Genomic DNA, 20,598 nt, shown 5'->3' with positions numbered 1-20,598 from the left:
TATCTAAATCATAGTCTTGGAGAGATCCATCGGATGAAACATGTTGTGCCTGTCCTTCCTCCTGTCTATCATTCTGTACCATTGATTCCATGGACTCTTCCACTCGAACTGTTCTATCTTCTGGTCTGGAAGAAGTACCTAGTGTTTGATCTTTGTTGGCACCTTGCTTTTTCTTGGAAGACTCTTTCTTTTCTGATCTTTCCTTTCTCTTCGAACCTCTCGAATGGAGATTGCCCTCACTGGCACATCGAAGGTTACCTTCACCTGAATTCCTAGGATTAGGATTGCCTTCACTAACACTGGCTCCACCTTCGGCTGGTTTCTCTTCCAAAGTAAAAGACATAGCTATGCCTTGTTCTCTCAACTTCTGATGCTGAACGTCTACCCATCTGCGAGTACAAGACAAGACTGGTGCCATCAAATCATCTAAATCTACGGCCTCGGGCTCATTCCAATTCAAACTTATTGTTTTGCTTTCTCTATCATATGAAGATTGGATGTGCCTGCCGTTGTCCTGAGCTTGGTCGGCCACTCTGTAAATCTTACATTTCCTGATGAAATCCAGAGGCAATCTAGAATGCATTTTTCGTTTCACTTCGAGATCGTCTAGGAGATTCATCATAAAATCTTCAATCTGGTGCTCATGTCTAAATCTTCTACCGACCGTCTCCTCTAAATGTCCATGTGGATCAAAACTATTCCTCCAAGCAAAAGATGAAAAAGGATACAAGGCTAACTCCTTCTCTGCATCATCCATGGCTAAGACATTAGGACATACCTCAACTGAATTACCCAAAATAATAGGTACCTGAACTCCATTCTGATGTCTGTGTCTGAATGCCTTCACATATGCTGCCAACTGCCTTGTTACTTCAAGTAACACAATTCTGTCTGTCGGGTACCTCGGCAACATGTATGGAGGTAAAGGACATCCATACACTCTAATGTAAGTGAACTTGGGAAACTGAATGAACCAAGCACCGTACCTCTTGATGAATTCCTGGGCATCCTGAGATAATCTATTGTGAATCCCTCCTTGCAACATCCTTGTGATGTTCATCGTGAAAGTATCATTGATTAACTTGTAGTTCTTCCCTGGTGGATGATGCAAGTAGGTATAGGATTCACAAACTCTGACCTCGCCGGGTCCTCTTCCAATCACTCCTCTATGAGGTAGTCCTGCGTACTCAACGCTCCTGATTAAGGCATAGATGACGTATGAACTCATGTGGAAGGACTTAGTAGCCCTGAGTCTTCTCAACTGTACGTCTAAGCAATGGCTAATTATCCTAGCCCAATGTATTGTACCCTTTCCTTGAACAATCACCTGGATGAAGTAAAACATCCATTTCTCAAAATAGAAGGCATGAGGTGCTCCTGTAACTCTGTTGAGCATGGTAATCAAATCTCTGTACTCCTCTTGGAAATCAATCCTGTGTGGTGTGTTCGGTACTTTGCTCAGACGGGGACGACTCTTGAGTAGCCAGTTCTTGTTGATTATGCTTAGGCAAGCATCTGGATCATCATCGTACACTGATCTGGCTCCTTCAATGCTCTTGTATATCATGTCCCTGTGCTCTGGAAGATGGAAGGCTTCACTTATGGCTTCCTCTGAAAGGTACGCCAAAGTGTTTCCCTCATTGGACACAATTGTCCTGGACTGTGGATTGTAATGACGGGCACACTCGATCATCAACTCGTGGCACTGAATGGCTGGAGGAAAACCGGCCGCCTTGATGATGCCACTTTCTATTATTCTCCGGGCAACAGGTGATGGCTTGCCGATGTAAGGGACCTCTCGGAACTTCTTCGTGCTAAAGTTCCCCAAGTTGGTATCTCCAATGTTGCTCCATTTAGACACGATCTTGGTCTCCACTTCTTCGGTCTTCTGATCTTCTTTCATGAGAGCCGAGCGACTGGTGGATGCTCCCGCCTTTGGGGTTGCCATACCTACACAACATTTCATTATAAGAAATAGATTTTGCGATAAATAACGTAAATAAGAGAGATAAATTTTAGGAAACCTCATGATAAGTCTCTAGAGTCATCATTTCCTAAAATACAACGATTGAGCCAAGAGAAATTCAAGAATCAAAATTTCAAAATTTGAAATATGACGATGAATGAATAAAGCAATAACAATTAAATCGCCATACCTCGATAGAGAGCTAACTCTAGAATGCAAAAACAAAATTTGCCTAGGCAAAATTTGAGGTATAAAGTAATCTTCAATATGATCTCCTCAAAATTGACTTCGCCACCTCTGGAGAGAACGTGATCTTCAGTTATCGCCTTTGACGTGGTCTCAAATGGATCTTCAAGTTCGCACAAATAAATCTCCAAGTTTCGCACCTTCGACGTGGTCTTAGATGGATCCCCAAGTTCGCCTTTAGTATGGTCTTCAAATTCGCACCACCTTTGGTCTTCAACGTAATTCGCACTCTATACTTGATGACATACTTTGCATCACCTTTGGTTTGGATTCGCACCACCCTTTGATAACTAAGCGCGCCACCCTTGGATGAATGAAACTCGCACTATATTCGCCTCTTCTCAATTCGCATGAAGGAAGGTAAAATAATGATGTAGAAAATGATAATTCCACTCCCCTTATATAGCGCTTGCAATCGATTTATCCCTTAGGCCGACTTGGAGATAAGAACACTTTTAAAAGTAATTTTAAATGATTTGCAATAAAATAAGAAGGCCGACCTCCTTAAATGAGCGCTTGAAATCGATTTTATATTAATTAATTAATTAATTATTAATGCCTTGCGTTTTTTATTTGCAAATTTCGATTTTAATAAAGGCAAAAATAATTAATAAAGATCAACGCCATATTAAATGCCAATTTAAATAGGATTTTCAATTTTTACCGATTTAGCATTTAAGGAAATTTGAATTGTTTAATTTGGCGCCAAAAATATGAAAATAAAGGGACGTACCTCATCGCTCTGGTCCCTTGGAGAGGGACAGGAGCGATCCATGATTTTGGTCTTGATTTTGCATTTTCAACGTTCAACTCCTTCATTTCCACGTTCCAAATCGATCATCTGGTGGTCCTTCGAATTTGAATTTCTTTCTTGTGCGAGCAAGTGCATCTCATGACCATTATCGCCCTAGTCCCTTGGAGAGGGACAGGAGCGATCCTAAGGTTTTTGGTTGAAATTCTCCATTTTGGTACGATCCTTTCCTTGTATCATCTTCCAAATGCCATTTAAAACCTTGTGCGTCCTTGTCTTAACGTGATTTTCAAAGAATATCATGTGTTTTGCCTAACATCGCCCTTGTCCCTTGGAGAGGGACAGGAGCGATCTCCATGTCTTCACGTTCATCTTGTATCTTTGACCTTCGAACTTCCATTGTAAGGCGAATAATATCATTGCTTGTCTATTCCACGTACGTCCCAATTGCTTTTGCAAGGTACCTTTGATGTTATAAGGATCATCGCCCTTGTCCCTTGGAGAGGGACAGGAGCGATCCATGTTTTTTCTCCATTTGGAACTCAAGTTGGTGACGTTTAACCCTGGTTCATTGTTTATTGCCTTCGAAATAACGTCCTTTACCTCGTCCATCCTCGCCTTGCCTTGATCTTGAAGGAACGTGAGTGTTTTTGATAGTATCGCCTTGGTCCTTGTCCAAAGGACAGGAGCGATGTGAGGCTTTTACATTATTTGGCGATGTTTGGACGTTCAAACCCTTGCGAATTATCTTCAAACGATGCCTTGGACCATATGCTATCTTAGGACGTCTTGACTTAGCTTGATCTTGAAGCAAAACAAGGAATCCAAAGCAAATCGCCCTGGTCCCTTGGAGAGGGACAGGAGCGATATGGTCCCTAGGTCCATTTTGGTGATTATTTAACGTTTAAAACTCTTGTTTATCATCTTTTTATCATACCATGGACCCTCCAGAACATTGCAACATCTTGTCCTTACATAAATTTTGCATGAAATGGCCAATGCATCTAACATCGCCCTGGTCCCTTCCTGAGGGACAGGAGCGATCTATGTTATATGGTGTCAATTTCTTCATTTTAACGTCCCTTGAGTGTTTGCGCATGATGAAGATGCCTTGAAATGTCCCTCGCCACCTTGTCTTGACTTGTGTCGACCTTGAACTTTGGAGGAACGACCGTGAACTTGCGTAGGGAGTATTATCATCATGGTATCGCCCTGGTCCCTTGGAGAGGGACAGGAGCGATCCTTCCCTTGTGGCCACTATCTCACTTTGCCAGGTTCCAAGTTTATATTCAACGGACTCGTCCTTCTTCACTCTATTCGTCCATGCCTTGACATCATTTGTAACTTTGCAAGAAAAACAATTATATCAAAAATCGCTCTGGTCCCTTCCTGAGGGACAGGAGCGAACTAGGCATTTAACACTGTTATGGACGTCCCAAAAATCTTCAATTTATATTCAACGCATTCATCTCATGTTTTCCCTTGTTTTTGAACGTAAACTTGCCTTGACCTTTGTCTGGATTTTGCATAATTAAGGAAATCGCTCTGGTCCCTGGGAGAGGGACGAGAGCTACAAGGTACCTCGCCCTGGTCCCTTGGAGAGGGACAGGAGCGATTTGGTCAATATAGGTCATTCTCCTTCGTTTTTGCATCTCAAATTATATTCATTTGGCAAAGCATCTTCCCTTGGACGTCCTCAAATCATTAAGTTTTCGAAATCTTGCAAGGACAAGGCGAAATTTGAATTGTAGCTCCGGTCCTTCACTGAGGGACAGGAGCGATTTTCCTCCTGGAGGCATTTCTGTGCTCATGAAAATCTTCAATTTATATTCAATGGAAAGATCTCGCCGTTCTCCATCACTTCAAACGTAAAATTTGTCTGGACTCTGCAAGGACGATGAGGTATTTGAAAATGAGCTCCCGTCCTTCACTGAGGGACAGGAGCGATTTTGCTCCTACAGGCCAAAATAACATGATTTTTCACATTTTAACACTTCACGAGGCGAAAACAAATCAATTCCAATGCCCAGGATCAAAATTCAAAAAAGTCAAAATTTGGTCAAAATATTCAATCGGATAAAAATTCACATTTCACTTTCAACACTTAGACAAATTCAAGCTCTGCATGAACATTCCAATTGAAAATTAGACCATTTTGGCGAATTTATTGCATTCAAAATTTGCATTCCAGAAAAGGAAGCTCAAAAGCTCTCAAAAACGACTGGATTTTGGCTTGAAAAGGCAAAATTTAAAACCCTAAGGCTTGGCCCTAAATCCAGACAACTAACTAACTAACAAAACCCTAAAAACGAAAGCGAAAACGAGCGAAAAACAAGCAAAAAGAGGGGGTCCCCATTTGCAATGGGGCGATGTGTGAAATGATCACAACAATGCTGCAGCTATTTGAATCTAAATCATTGTTCAATTGTTGGTGATTTTTCTCTTCAAATGTTGTCTTTGCATTCATGGTTCTCAATTCTTCCAAGTTGTATTAGAATTTATTTTCATGTTTGTTAGATTGAGTGAAAGATTTGTTGAATATATTTGTGTGGAATCCTTAATCCATACCATTAGCCTCTTACCGCTGGTAAGTGCGCCTTGTGTGGTCTACTAGAAATTTGAGTAAGCTTAACTTCAATTATTACGTGTCCCTTGACAAGCATCAACTTGGATGGTTTCAACGTTTGATAGTGATAGTCTGAAAATCCTTGAGTATACCTTAGACGATTGCACTAAGCCTGTGTCAATACCTGTTTGTGAGACCTTACCTAGTTTGATTCCACTATACTTGTTCATCATTTCCTACATTCCTAGGCCTAGAATAGATTTCCTGAACCCTATTCCTTTTGCCCATTTTTTAGTAAGAATTAAGTCCAGAACTACATGGCTAAATCCTAAGTTGTCAGCACACCTATTCCGCATATCTCATGATTGAAGAAGATAATCCTAACATTTGCGTAAGTCCCCAAGTGAACACAGCAATTCACATCAACCATTGAGTTACCCACTCGTCAAGACTTGACATGTAGAAACCTTGGAATCATTTTAGTTGATCTTACCCTTAGCATCTAAGGTGATTGTGTTCAAGAGAGGGTAAATTACTTTGGTATTTTATTTTGAAATGTTATGTGCATAAAACACACATCAACAGTAAGTTAGTGTTTAAAGGTAAAAAGGGCACTTCTTTGGTGAAGCAGGGATCAAGTGCATGGACTCATAGTCATTCTAAGAAATCTTCTGAAGATAAAAAAAAAGAGATGCAGGAGGTGGTCAACTTGCACGATCGCTTACTGTAGTAGGACATTGAAGCGGCTAAGACCCTTGAGGAGTTACAATAGTGTGTTTTGTTTCTTTATTTTGCTGTTTTGTTTAGTGTTGGTTTGCCAATGGTTGTCTGCCAGTTGGCTATGCTTATCTTTTAGATAGTGTTTCTATGTAAAAGGTTTCAAGCCCCTTCAAAACCTATTTTACCTTTAATAAAAAACCTATAAGAAATAATAGTTTAGGGGACTCCCAAATACTTAGATTGAAAAAGGGGACATGACAATAGTACTTTGGGAGGAAATACATTTGCTTACAACATTGGACATTGTTTGCTCGTTGAAAAGGATCGATCATTTTATTACCTTAAATTTACTCAGAATTCTTTTGATTACTACAGCATCTCATTTTAATCTATTTCATATTTTATTTTCTAATTTTGTGTGTTATTTGTGAAATTGATAACATTGGTTGCTTCTTTGACATTGCTTTGCAGCTTTTGTACCTTCCAGGAAAATGGCGCAATTCTATATCTGATAATGGTGATGATTTGGGATTAACAAGGCAAGACACTGATTTTCTTATCAATGGGAAGGATGTAAGGAATAGTGGAGACGAAATTCTAAAGAATGAAAGGAAGAACAGAAATCGTGGCATGTTTTCTTGGTTCAAGATTAGGGTAACTGTAGGACCTTGAAATTAAATCATCTTTTCTTTGTTGAGAAATTTACTGTATTGAATATGTGATGTTTATAGTGTATTCTTGTATGCCTAGTATTTGTGCTTCTCAGTTGAGATATTAGTTTTCTAATTTTGTGACATTGTCAGGCTTCTAACATAATTAAAAAAGATTAATAGCACAGGAAAGTTTTGGGGATTTTCTTGAACTTTTGTTTTTTACAAATAGTAAAAGATAAGTATGTTCATATTATTGTTGATCTGTATAATGACATGCAGATTGTGTCTATCAGGTCTCAAAAGTTTGGTTTTGAGTTTAGAAACATGTATTGTAATTTCAAGCATAGATAGTTTGGATATTGTCATTATGAGATCAGTTCTTATAATCGTGCCTATGTTCTGACATGGAGAAACCATGGAGAAATGCATCTGTATATAAGTTAATAAAACCAGGAGCTGGCAATTAGTGTTCTTTTTTTTTTCTTCTCTTCCAAAATTTTTGAAAAGAAAACTTCAAATCGAATTGAAAATGTTCATGAAAATAGTTATTTTAACTTGAATCTTTTTTTGAGTTTTAAATTTTAAGATTATATTTTGTTGCAGAAACTGGAGAATGAGAGTCCACATGCATTCCCAGTGGATGATTATTTTCCAAGTGGACCTCCTGCTTCAGCTCCTTTCTCAATGCATTTGGACTTGGCATGTGAGTTGAAGAACACTCATCAGAATTCTTACAATAAAAGAATTGATGAATTTTCACCTGTTTTTGATTCATATCTGGGATCTACACAAGCTGGTGAACTGTTCTGTCTGACTGCATGCGGGCATAAACTACAACCTGTATGTATCTAATCGCAGTATCTCTTTTATACTTCTCTCACTAGAGCATGCTCTGAGTATTTCTTTTATACATCATAAACTTGATTATTCTTTCTGTTTTAAATCATGATTACCTAAATATATAGGGTGAAATACAATAGCAAAAGGCTGTAAAATTGCAAGTCAAATAAATTCCTTTTTCATTTTTCAAATGTAGTTTACTGTTACTAAGAATCATTATCATTGTTGCTGTGCTATAAAAAGTTATTTTACATAGTAGATTATAAATATATGTCCAAGAAACAGATGGTGTTAACTAATAAGCTAAAATGCAATTAGAAGATAAGTCATAAATGGGTTTTTTATGGAAAGTTGGAAGACAAATTGTATTCTTCAGTGAATCACTAAGTATGTAAATTAACTTGCTATATGTCAAGACCATTAATTAATAATCAGTTATAAGATACTGTCAAAATGAGAGCAAAGACAACTTGATCAAGGCAAGATACAATATGTTATAACACACACAACCAGATTGCCATATAGGTTGATAAATCAACCTCAAAACCTTCATGATACTCCAGTTAATCTGTTGCTTCATTGTGCTAATTCTGGTAGGCTGAAAACACAGTGATCTCTAGAGTTCCATTCACATGGCCTAAGATTGAATGATTGCTCTCAATTTTTCCCCTTGTAGTAATGAATATAATATATATCTGTTGGCTTATGGATGTTTATGTCTTTTGTAATGCCTATATTTTCTCATTTTTATTTGGTTTATTCTAGAAGTGACATGATGTGAAGCTAGATAGGGATTCCTGGCAATTCAGCATATTTCAATTTTATGTAATGTAAAGTCTCTATAATTCCAAGTCAATAAACTGTGTTTGTTAAAATTGCATTTACTATGTGAAAGCCTAATAATTCATCTAGGATTCTAGAAAATTAGGTCTTGTATCTTAATATTATGTCCCTGGAATGTAGACTGGCACAAATATGGCAGAACAGATGGACCTATTAAGAGAACTACTGAAAATGCTTGCTGGTGACATTGCATTATCTACCAGTTCAGTAAAACGTATGTCTGAACAAGCTGCAAATAATCCAGATGACATTCAATTACAAGTGAGATCTTCTTCCTCGATTTTCAGGCTTTCAAAGATAAATGAACAGGAGATATTTGTCTATCTGTTTTGGCCACTATTATTCTGTTTTGCAATATTTCTTTCAAAGCTCTAATGTTTGTATTATCTTGAAACCCAATTTGTTAATATTCTTTTCGTGCATGAAGGCTCAAATTCTGCAAAAGGAGGATGAAATTGAAGAGAAGAAACAACATATGCGAACTTTGGAGCAAAGAATGATTGTATTTGGAGAAACTTTTGCAAATGATACATCACTATCAGATTTGCAAGAGGTAATTTAAATAAACCGTACTTTTATTTTGTCAGCAATGTTCAAACAAGCACTGAATTAGGCAATGCAAACAATCGTAATCTTTTTACTTAATAGATAAGAGGAAGATGTCTGACATATAGATACTCTAAATAAAGCTTTTAAGTTTATTTGCTTAATCATATTTTTTTGGCATGTCATTGATTTGTTCTCTTTTATGATTTTTTGTTGAAAAATAATTCATATGCAGGTGAATACGAAGTTAATGAGCCAACTGAATGAGAGAACATTTGAGTTAGAGGTGAATTCAAGGCATTCAATAGTCACATTGGTATTTAGCTGTCTAATTTACTGTTTATTAACCAGAATAACATGCAATATATTACAATATATTAGCAGCTTCCATGCTTTCAATTAAGGTTAAAATTGGATGGCATCTAATGCCAGCTTGTTTATCTGCTTTTGCAGATTAAGTCTGCTGACAATCGTATTCTACAAGAACAGTTACAAACTAAGGCAAGAAACCTCCTAGATGATCAGTACATGCAGAGAAATTTTCTGCATTGCAATTCTTAACATTGTATATGGATAATTGCAAGTAAAGCATGTTTGATAAAGTAAAGGATTTTACAGCATGTTTGTTATGCTAAGGTTTTTGGCAGATAGTTTTGTTCAAATGATGTGCCTTAAAAATTTCTTTCTTATATGTAGATGATAGGTTGATACATTCCAAGTTCTCCATTGGGACATATTTCGGACAAATTTTATTCAGCACTCGTGTGGGTGAGCCCCAAATAATTTGGAGGCCATATATTATTGCAATAACTAATAAAGGCGTTCCTCTTTTTCCAATACTGTGTTATCTTCTTTTTAGATGATTGTGTATATCTTTTCCAAAGTGATTGTTTGTGTATATCCTATGAATTTCATCTCAAATCCTTTTGTGCAAGACTATGCAGCTTGATTTCTTGTATTATTTTTATTTCATCCGTTGGAATTGTGTGAATTCTATACTTGTTATCATCACCCATCACAAGTATCATTGCCAACTCGCATAGTTGTTAGTAGCCCCTGGTCATCTGTTGTCTAGAAAAAGTAGAAAATAAAAATAAACAAAGAAAAACTAATAATAGGTTAGGACATTGAATCAACAAAGCAAAATTAGATGAAAAGAAGATTTTAACTTTTACCTCTAGCAAGTTGCAAGATACCAACTTCAAAGAGCATGAAGTTGAAGACACAAGTTACTTTGTGACAAGTTTATTTTAACTCAGTGTGGAATGAGCATGTAGATAGTTTGATGATATTTTAGCCCCAAAGTTATTCATGAAGTTACAATGATTTATAGAATGTACTTAAGAAACATAAGAACGAATTTGCACTCCAAAGAATGAAGCAACATTGTGTGATATCCTGTAATGTCCCCTTTCTAGGTGACAGGAGAAGAGTAGTGGGATAGTCTATTATTTGGATCTCGTAGGCTGGCAGTGGTGGATAGAGACTCACACAGGGTATTCTATATCCGGAGTTGGTGTTTTAGGCAGTTTGTGGGCCGTTGGGAGCAGTTCGTTGATTTTAGGGAGATTCCCTACTTTTTAGGAGGTTGTGGCAGTTTCCATATTTGAGGTTCCACGGGACCATACCATGGTTTCAGTTTCAGGAAGATTGGGTGTGTTTCCTAGTTTCTAGGAGCATCCCTAGATTTTAGGGATGGGACTGCCAGTTGGCCCATCTTGTCCGGCATCAGTCACAGACAGGTGACAAAGTCAAATTCATGTTTGGTTGGTTATTTTGGGCTATTATTGGATCTATGGAAATATTTTAATATATTTAAATATTTCCTAAGTTAGCGATTAAATAAATTAAAATAAGGCTATGTATATAGCCATTTCGGAGTAATAAGGGGTTTTTGGCTTCATCTAGTTTGATATGCCTATGTGTTATAGCTCGTTGGAAAGGTCTTGAACTTTGCTACATGATTCTCACCTCTCGGAGTCTTTTTGGATGCTTGAAGCTATTTATTCGCAATAAAGTGATATTTTTCTATAGTTTGATGCCATAATTGGGAAAGTGTCACTTTAATTATAAAGCGCAAGCTTTGTTATTCTTTAGGGTTCGATTTGCAAAGGGAAAGGAGTTATAAGGAGATGAAAACCTAATTGATAGCATCTTTGATCATTTTGAAACTTGCGAATTTGGGAATTGCTCTGGAAGAGTGATTTTGGTTTGGGACGCAAACCCCAGGTCTGAGCTTGCTAGGACGTAGCCCTCAGGAGGAGTTGACAGTGGATTTATCCAGGATTGCACAGAGATTGTTAGAGGTAGAAGACACATCTTCTTGTCCTGAAGATTCAGCATGCATATTGGGGGTTTCAACAGGGCGGCTAGTCTATTTCAGCTGGCACGTGATTTGCAGCAGCTTCCACGCCTCCTTTGCAACCACGCCTTGTTTGTATGTTGGCTTGAAGGGTTGTATTCATCTTATTTGGTCTTCCTTGTTCGTTGCCAGTAATATTCCTCCATCTGGCATCAATCCAGATTGAGAACAGCTCCAAATAAATGTATGGATTCTTGCTGAATACAAAACTAGGTTATTTGCCTGGTATGATTTGCAGTATTTTCAGATTGCTTAAGTGTTCTTACATATGAACATTGTTTCCTATTTTATTTCACAGTTGTTGCTATTTATCAATTACTTTACTTATAACATCAAACCCAAAAAGAAACAATCCCTTTCTGCAACTTCTGTCTATTCTATAAGATCATCGGAAAATTACAAAATATAGTATGTTTAATTAAGAATTTACAGCAGCAACAGCAAAAGGATCCATTTGGGATCTTTCATATCCCCTTCCTAAGAACTTCAACATGGTGGATAGTTAGCCTATTCAGTGGGTTCTCGTAGGCTAATGAGTTAGGATTAGGGGACTGTTGATGACAATTTGATCCATCTTTTGGAGGTTACAGATGTTTTATTGAGCTTAGGTAGTTGAGATTTGCATAACGCTCTTCTATGGAGTGGTTTTGGACAGTTTTCCCATACTATTCACTGACTTGGTCAATTGACGATGTTTCTATTTTGAACGTTGGTGGATGCATTGGATGTTGATATTTTGGCTTCTAATGTGGCTGGCTATATTTAATTTAGATAATGATTAAGTTATAAAGTTAAATTAAATATTTAACTTTATCATTATTCAACTTATTTAACTTTTAACTACATGGGCACCCAAGTTTAAAGTTAAAAGTGCAAAGTGACATATTTAATAGTGTCTTATTTGACCCAACTTTGGGAGATATGAGTTTTTAATTAAATGAAAATGTAACCTCTTGGTTGGGTTTGGGCTTTCGAGAACCTATAAAAGACATTTTTTGAGCTCATTTGTGTATGCTTAGTTTTTGATATTTTGCAAATAGATTTGGCTGGTTGAACTTGTTCATTCTATGGCTTTGTGAGGACATAAACTGTAATGTCCCCTTTCTAGCCAGTTAGCTCTTGAGTTGTTGTTAGCCTATTTTCTCATGGTCTTGTAGGCTAACCAGGACATTAAAGGGACTTAGAGGTTGTTTGGCCTAGGCAATTTCAGTTGCAAGCCATTCTGAGGGGTTTTGAGGTACTTTGGGGCATACTTACTATTTATAGTAAGTTATTTTGGACATGATTGGGCATCCAGCGATAGTGACATGTCGATGGTAATTGTTTAAAATTGACAAGAAGATTTATTTATCATTGATATGATTTATTGTGCGTTAATAAAGTTATTTTATAAAATTAAATTTAAATATTTAACTTTATTAATGCATAGACTATAGTTTGTGGGAAATATGTTGGTTGAAAATTTTGTACACTTGGGGAAATATACAAAATTGTGGCTTCAACCACAGTGTGTGAGTAAAACTCTCCTAATTAAGGGAAGGCTCCCCCTATCTATCTAATACTAAAACTAAAATAGGATGGAACAACAATCTTTCTTCTTTTTTCAAGAAATCCAATATCCTTTTCTCTCCATATAAAATTGATAGCAATTTAACGTAAAATGGTAGTAACAACTTTTGAAATAAAATGAGAGAAAGGAAATGAAGTTTCCTGAAAGCTCAAAGACTTCCGTCACTTCCTTCCGGACAAGACAGCAATATCAAATTCAAAGACTTGAATATATGAAATCCTATCTACCCTTTTCTATTCTAATGATATCAAGGACAAATTATAGTAGTACAAAGTCTGAAATATCTTATTCTCTTTTACACTAAATAGTAAGAATTGGTATGAGCTCAAAGACTCACAACTATTTCTTACCACAAAATCTATTTCTAATCTCTCTCAAGAACAAGTGTAAGCACAAAGTCTTACAGCTCTTCCTAAAAGAATATTTACTCTAATTGATATTAACCTCCAATACTTGCAGCACAAAGACTGCAAATCAAATTCGATTAAGCTCTCTAAGAAACACTTGCAAGAAAGATAATATGGAACACAAACTCAAGAATGTAGCACAAAGACTCAAAACTTGAGCAATCTTCTTCTATTCCTTTCAATTATTCAATTTACACATAAAAGCTCAAAGACTTCTTTGCTGCAAATTTGACAGAGTTTGTGCTTGCTTTCTAATAGATAAAAATTACAATAGACCCCCTCAAGCATTTATAGGAGAGAGTCATGAGAAAAAGGTGGGGGGATCCCAACTAACTTTAGAAATTCTCTCAACCACCAAGACTTATTCAATAACTAACTATGACTTATTCAAAGTCACAAGTCCTATTCTAAATTGACTTGTAACTTGTCCACTTGTAATTACAAAAGTGCAAGTAATGACTTGACTTGCAATCTACAAAATGTTTTTACAAGTAAACATGTTAAAAGATAAACTACAACTAAGAGATTACAATTTTGAAAAATGCAACTAAGTGTTGAAAAACACTTAGGTTGCAGCATGTGAAGACATAAATCCTTCAAACTTCTGGATGATCCTTTGCAGCTCATCAAGATTCGGTTCATGGGTTATTCTTTACCACAATCATGGTTTTCACAATAATATCGCTGCAACGAAGGATTGTGGCATTATTCTTCTCAAAGGAAGATTGAATTTCCTGCAAGAAGACTTGATAGGCAACCAAGGCTTGAATAGATGTAAATGAAAATGCTTCACTCTTCCACTCATGATGAATCTTCGACTGTAGATCTGAGCGAACCCTTTCTTCTGCCAATAATTCCCCATTATGATCCATGATGTTGCAAGAAGCTTTCTCACAACGAGAAACCATATCCTGAACTACTTCCAATCGAAGTCACATGGTATCATCAATGTCTTCGCCAAGTGACTTGAGAACAAGGGCTTTGTTCTCCGAGAGCTCCTGATATTCTAGATACACAAATCTCGAAGGAATAACCTGATGTTCTAGAAGAACACTCAACTTTTGTTGAGGAATTTTGAGCCAAGTAGTCAAGCTATCTTCCACCTTTTCCAAGTTTTGTTTGAAAGTATCAGAAACTTGGTTCAGTTGTTCTTCAATGGTCTTCAATTTGACCATCATTTGGAAAACCTCCCTCAAAACTTGTGCACATATATCATGAAGCTGATTTACCCAAGATTCCAATGCTTGTACCTTTTGAGCAGCTCTCTTAACTCCCTGAATTGATTCTTGTGAACCGAAAGAACTTGAAGGATTACTCCCTTCACCAGCAGGTTTTGTGACTTTATGAACAACAGCAACAAGTTGCCTATTCTCCTCTTCTAGCTTGTCTTTCTTCGCTTGAAGCTCATCATACCACTGTACCAGTGAAGCTACGGATTGCTGAGCCTCATGCTTGACCACTTCATGCGTTTGCTTACCCAATTCTACCCTTGTGACCCTATAATCAGCAGCTTGCATTTCCTCGTGTGCCTTATCTACAAGGGGCTCAACAATTTCTGCCACTTTCATCTTGTTGTTGTCAATTGTTACCCTCGAGATTGTCTTGGCTCTTTTAGCAACCTTGGGCTTGGATTGCTTAAGCTGGTGATAATCAAAGACATCAGGAGAAATTTCCTGCTTCTTCCTTTTGGGAGTGAAAGAACTAAGCCATGGAGGTAAAGCCATTAGTTCTCCTTCAGTAGCAGCTGAAAGCAAAGGAGAAGCAGTTTCTATTTGAACAGTCGTGGTCATCCTGGGGGAAGTATCTGTCTGGATGGCAACCATGGCTTGTTCGGTAACCAAAGGGCATGAAGATTGTTTCATAAACTCCTCAAAGCTGGAAGTAGAGGTATCAATCTCTGACAAATGAATACATGCAGGAGTATCCTCGAAGATTTCCAGCAAACTCTCTTGTTGATGATCAAGAGCTGGCTCAATTGCCAAAATGGGAATGACATTCTGAGGAAACTCATCCACTGTTGTGTCAAGAGGAGATAAAGGTATCTCTATGGAAACTGAGGAGGGAATCTCATGAGATGACTCTGTAATGTCCCCTTCTCAAACCTGATTTTCTCTGCGACCGTTGGTCTTTTGTTTGGAAACTCGGAGGCCAGTCGGAAGGTATAATTAGGGTTTCCTATTTTTGAGGAGGACTTTGTTCATATTGGGTGGTTTCCTTGGCGGCTTCTTTCTGGTTGCTCAGAGAGCTTCGCAACGGTATATTCATCTCTGCTTTCGAAGCAATTCTTAGAATTTACTATTTTTAGTAAGTTCTATTTTTGGCAGTATCCAGGTGGCATCGGGCAATCTCCTTTTCTTGTTCAGTCGACTCAAAAGGGCGTAGACAGATTCGAGCTCCAGAATGCAAGGTTGAGAAGTCAAGTAATTTCAATTTTAAATAACATTATAATTATAATGTTATTTTACCCCTTGGCCTAGTCAAATGACTTAATGACAACTTAAAAGGGGGTTTCTAAGGGTGGCACCTTCATGGAGTATATTTAATATTTTTTTTGTCCTAAGCCAAAGTCAAAACCAAGGCGTGACTTACCAAGGTGAAGACTTTATTATATACCTTGACTTTTGCGCTAGGAAAGATGGGGCGCCATGTTGAAGGTGAGATTAGGGTTTGAGGTGAAATTGCATTTAGGGTTTCGTGGAGTCCAAGGAATCTATATATTGGAGTCTTGTGCATCATGGAGGGATCTTTTTGCAGAATTTTGTCTGGCTGCCGTCTGGCTCTGGGATTTGCTTCAAGGAATGAAGGCCTTCTAGCACAGGCATCGCTTCTTGTTTGAAAGACAACAACTAGTGGTGGTTTAATCTCTATGTATTGCATTTGATAGTAGTTTATCTTCAGAGTATTGCATTATTAATCATTTAAGCATTATAGTGTATTCAGTTTTCTGCATCTAGGAAACTGTGACTGCATGTTTTCATTCATAAAACAGAAAACACCAAAAATATCATTCTGGGTATTAGCCCATTGCATTTGTTTGACCTAGGCGTTGCATTTCCTAAGTTTGTAGCATTTTAGAAGCTTGCATTGAATTTTAAGAGCAAATCGTACCATTCTGCTAAATCGTACCATTTGGGAGTGCATTGAAATTCGTGCAGGTGGTATGCATGGGTTTTGGGTTGGTTTCTTTGTCTTGTCTTAAGCATCTCCATTAATAAGGGTTATTGCATTTGATTGCTGGTCATTTGGAGGTTATATGTGAAGAATATGAGCATGTGAAGTAGTCCTATAGACTGCTGTTTATGCATTTAATGTGCAGATTTGTAACAGGAATCGGGAGATCCAGTATATTGATCTTTGAAGCTATTGGACTTAGTATTTCTACTTAAGTTCATAATGGCTCTCCATAATGTAATGTGATCCCTTAGAAATTCTACAAGATTTGAACAGAGGAATCCACACTTTGTAAACGCTGACAGTAGTACTGGCAGTCTTGGTATCATGCTCCATTTCTAGTTGTAATTCTCAAACTCACTCAAGTTGTTGTAATAAGTTTATCCTCCACCCTATGGTAGCTACTCTCCCTTCTTGGGTCGGAAAGCACATTCCGAGTGTTGAGTGTTTTCAGTTTCTGCATTACTAATCAAACAAGCATTATAGTTTTCACTCCGTCATATGGTCGCCCCTGTCCGTTTGGAGTGGGTAGCACATACTTGGCGTAGAGTTCCATTCCAGTTTTAGAATAGGGGATCCTCTGACCAATGCTCGCCATCTCGGCGCCATGCTGGTTAGAGTTTTCTGCATAAGCAACTGTTTTAAAGATCCTCTGACCAATGCTCGCCATCCACGGCGCATTCTGGGTAGAGTTGTTTCAGCACATGGAATTATATTCTAACTTAAATGAACAATCATCTAAGTTATTGCAATCCAACTTGTTTTAAAAAATATTTAAAAAAAATTGGCTAGGGATATTCCAGTGGTATCAGAGCCAAGATTCTGCCATCCTGTGAGCAACTTGTCTATGAGTGACAGAGAAAAACGATATTGGGCAAGAGAAGATAAGAAGGTTGGGAAACAATTTCAGTTTCATCAGCCTCCTGAGGGTCAGACAGCCTCAGAAGTCTTGAGGGCTCACTGGGAGTCTTCTCAGGAATCCGATATGGCAGAGGGTGAGAGATCAGTTGGGGGTAATGAGAGGCACACCCACAACAGAGAAGATAGCGGAAAGGAAAGGGAAAGATCTCTGAGTCCCGGGAAGAGGTTTGAAAGAAAGATGGATGCTTTGATGGACATGGTCTCCCTCATGATGGGAAAAATGGGTCAGAACACCACTCCTCAGAATAACTCAGGCCATAGGGGAGAGTATAGTGCTTCCAAACCGCATGATGAGCATGCAGGCCGGATAGTGCCTAATAATACCAACATTTCTTCCAGACCCTTTAAACCCACCTTTCTGGCACCCGTAGTTAATCAGCCTGATCCCGAGGAGAATGCGTCATTTGTGGAGCAGTTGAGACTTGCTCGAGCAGAGTATGATTCTCTACCTGACGACATCAAAATGGATATGTCCTATAATGATTTCATGGATCATAAAAGGAAAAACAAAGGACAAGGGAGATATTATGATCAGAGGAGACCATTAAATCAAGGAGACTTGTACCAAGCTGTCAACAAAGTTACACTTCCCCACTTTGACGGGAGTGATTCCAATTCAGCCCGAGCTTGGATTCAAAAGCTGGATAACTATCTAGCTCTCCGACCAATGGCAGAAGAAGAAGCGATCAAGTTCGCTACGCTACACCTTGATGGGGTGGCGCACGAGTGGTGGTACCATGGCCTCATCACCTTGGGTCATAGGTCTATCACAGCATATGATGAGTTCACCACTAGGCTCATTGAGAGATTTGAGAAGAAGGATCCTGAAATCCACTTTAGAGAACTTGCACAACTAAGACAGTATGGCACAGTCGATGCCTACATTGCAGAATTTCAACGGCTCTCAGTCATGGTGACGGGAATCACGGAAAGGAGATTGGTGATTCTTTTCAGTGAAGGGTTGACAGAACCTCTCAAGGGGTGGATTAAAGCTTTCGATCCCCCATCATTGCAAGAGGCCATGAAAAAAGCAAGAAATATGGAGTGGGCCGCTCCTAAGGCCAAATTTCAGTCAAATTCCCCCTTTCAGAAAAGGGATAAGGGAAAAAGGCCTCAGCATAGACCGCCCTTGAGACCTCAACACCAAGAGTTCAAGAACCGCAATCCCAATGTCACCCGGTTGGATCCAGAAACCCTGAATGAACTCAAAAGAAAGGGGTTATGTTTCCGGTGTAGGGAAAAATGGTCACAAGATCATGTTTGCCAAAGGGGGTTAAGTTCAATCAGATTGAATATTATTCTGCTGGTGAGAGTGGTTCTGAATTTTCTGACCAGCAATCTGATTTTGAAGAAAGTGAAGGAGATAGAGCCCCAGAAGAATCTGGAGATGAAAAGGAGTGTGGGGGAGTCTTGGCCCAACTCTCTAGTTTTCAAAGAAACGAATCATTCAAGGTTCGTGGGATGATCAAAGGGCAGCGAATTGTAGCCTTGATCGACACTGGAGCAACACATAACTTCATTGATGAAGTTGTGGTAGCCAAGAAGGGGCTGCAAACTGAAGAGTTTGAAGGGTTTAAGGTCATGGTTGCCGATGGATTCGATATCTCTTGCACCAAGAAGATTTCAAACATGACCATGTAGTTGGGAAACTACGAAGTCAAGGATGACTTCTACGTAGTACACATTGGGGATACTGATGCTGTCCTTGGTATTCAATGGCTGCGTTCTCTTGGGGAGATTTCCTTGAATCTGCAGACTATGGAGTTGAAGTTTCAATCAGATGGGAAGAAGATAGTTCTAAGAGGAATGTCTAATGGAGGTCCGCGAGTTGTGTCATTCAAGAGAATGGCAAGACTGATCCGTCACGATCAAGCTGAGTGGATTGCTGAATGTATAATCCTCCCTGCTAGTCCTGTTGAGACTAAACGTGACCAACCTCCTGACATCCAGTCTCTTCTCACAAAGAAAAGTGCGGTTTTTGCCGACTTGCCTCCTGGACCTCCACCTGAACGGGGTTCAGAACACATTATAGAGCTCAAGGAAGGAGCTAAACCGGTGATCACAACTCCATATCGGTATCCGAAGAGGCAGAAAGATGAAATAGAGAGGAATATTCAAGAACTCTTGGAGATGGGTTTCATTCGCCCAAGCAAGAGCCCCTTCGCTTCTGCAGTGGTTCTGGGGAAGAAGAAGGATGGGACCATGCGCATGTGCGTGGACTATCGTGCTTTGAATCAAAGCACCATCAAAAATAGATACCCCATTCCCAGAATTGATGAACTTATTGATGAGTTACATGGGGCCAAGTTCTTCTCGAAGATCGATCTAAGGTCGGGCTACCATCAGATTCGGATGAGGGGGTCTGACGTTGAGAAGACAGCTTTCAGATGCCACTATGGCCATTTTGAATTCCTAGTCATGCCCTTTGGGTTGACTAATGCTCCGGCCACCTTTCAGTCTTGCATGAACCGTGTTTTTCAGAATCAGCTAAGGAAATTTGTATTGATATTTTTTGATGACATTCTGATTTATAGCAAGACTTGGATGATCATCTCAAGCATTTGGAAGGAGTGCTTAATATCCTAGAGTCTGAGAGTTTGTTCGCTAAAGCTTCCAAATGTGAATTTGGAATGGAGGAGTTATTGTACCTGGGTCACATAATCAGTGCTGAAGGAGTGAAGGTGGACCCGGAAAAGATAAAAGCAGTCATGGATTGGCCACCCCCTGAGAATTTGACTCAATTGAAAGGGTTTTTAGGTCTGTGTGGGTTTTATCGGAGATTTGTTAAGGGGTATTCACAAAATGCAGTTTCCCTTACTGATCTCACCAAAAAGGGGGCCTTTGTTTGGTCCGAAAAGGCTCAAGTTGTGTTTGACAAATTTAAGAAGATAATGAGCTCGTGTCTAGTTTTAGCCATTCCTGATTTCTCCAAACCATTTGAGCTGCAGTGTGATGCATCAAGTGAAGGAGTGGGGGCTGTCCTGATGCAAGACAAACACCCTATCGTGTTTGAGAGTAGAAAATTACGGGGTGTCG

General features: G+C 38.7%; 1 protein-coding gene across 5 annotated transcripts in view; it reads left to right on the top strand.

The window, feature by feature from the left end:
- The window catches only part of LOC131073169 (kinesin-like protein KIN-7C, mitochondrial), a 344,338-nt gene that overhangs the window by 236,704 nt on the left and 87,036 nt on the right, over window positions 1–20,598 (top strand). For all 5 annotated transcript variants that reach the window (XM_058009569.2, XM_058009568.2, XM_058009570.2 and 2 more), the window contains exons 16-21: window positions 6,721–6,903; window positions 7,506–7,742; window positions 8,706–8,846; window positions 9,013–9,138; window positions 9,367–9,417; window positions 9,585–9,632. In XM_058009569.2, the coding sequence (XP_057865552.2) occupies window positions 6,721–6,903; window positions 7,506–7,742; window positions 8,706–8,846; window positions 9,013–9,138; window positions 9,367–9,417; window positions 9,585–9,632 (786 nt within the window). The remainder of the gene's footprint in view (window positions 1–6,720; window positions 6,904–7,505; window positions 7,743–8,705; window positions 8,847–9,012; window positions 9,139–9,366; window positions 9,418–9,584; window positions 9,633–20,598) is intronic.

The sequence above is a fragment of the Cryptomeria japonica genome, chromosome 1 (genome assembly GCF_030272615.1).
Source record: "Cryptomeria japonica chromosome 1, Sugi_1.0, whole genome shotgun sequence".
NCBI classification, from domain to species: domain Eukaryota; kingdom Viridiplantae; phylum Streptophyta; class Pinopsida; order Cupressales; family Cupressaceae; genus Cryptomeria; species Cryptomeria japonica.
The sequence above is the reverse complement of the archived record's forward strand: the minus strand, read 5'-3'. Positions and strand labels throughout refer to the sequence as shown.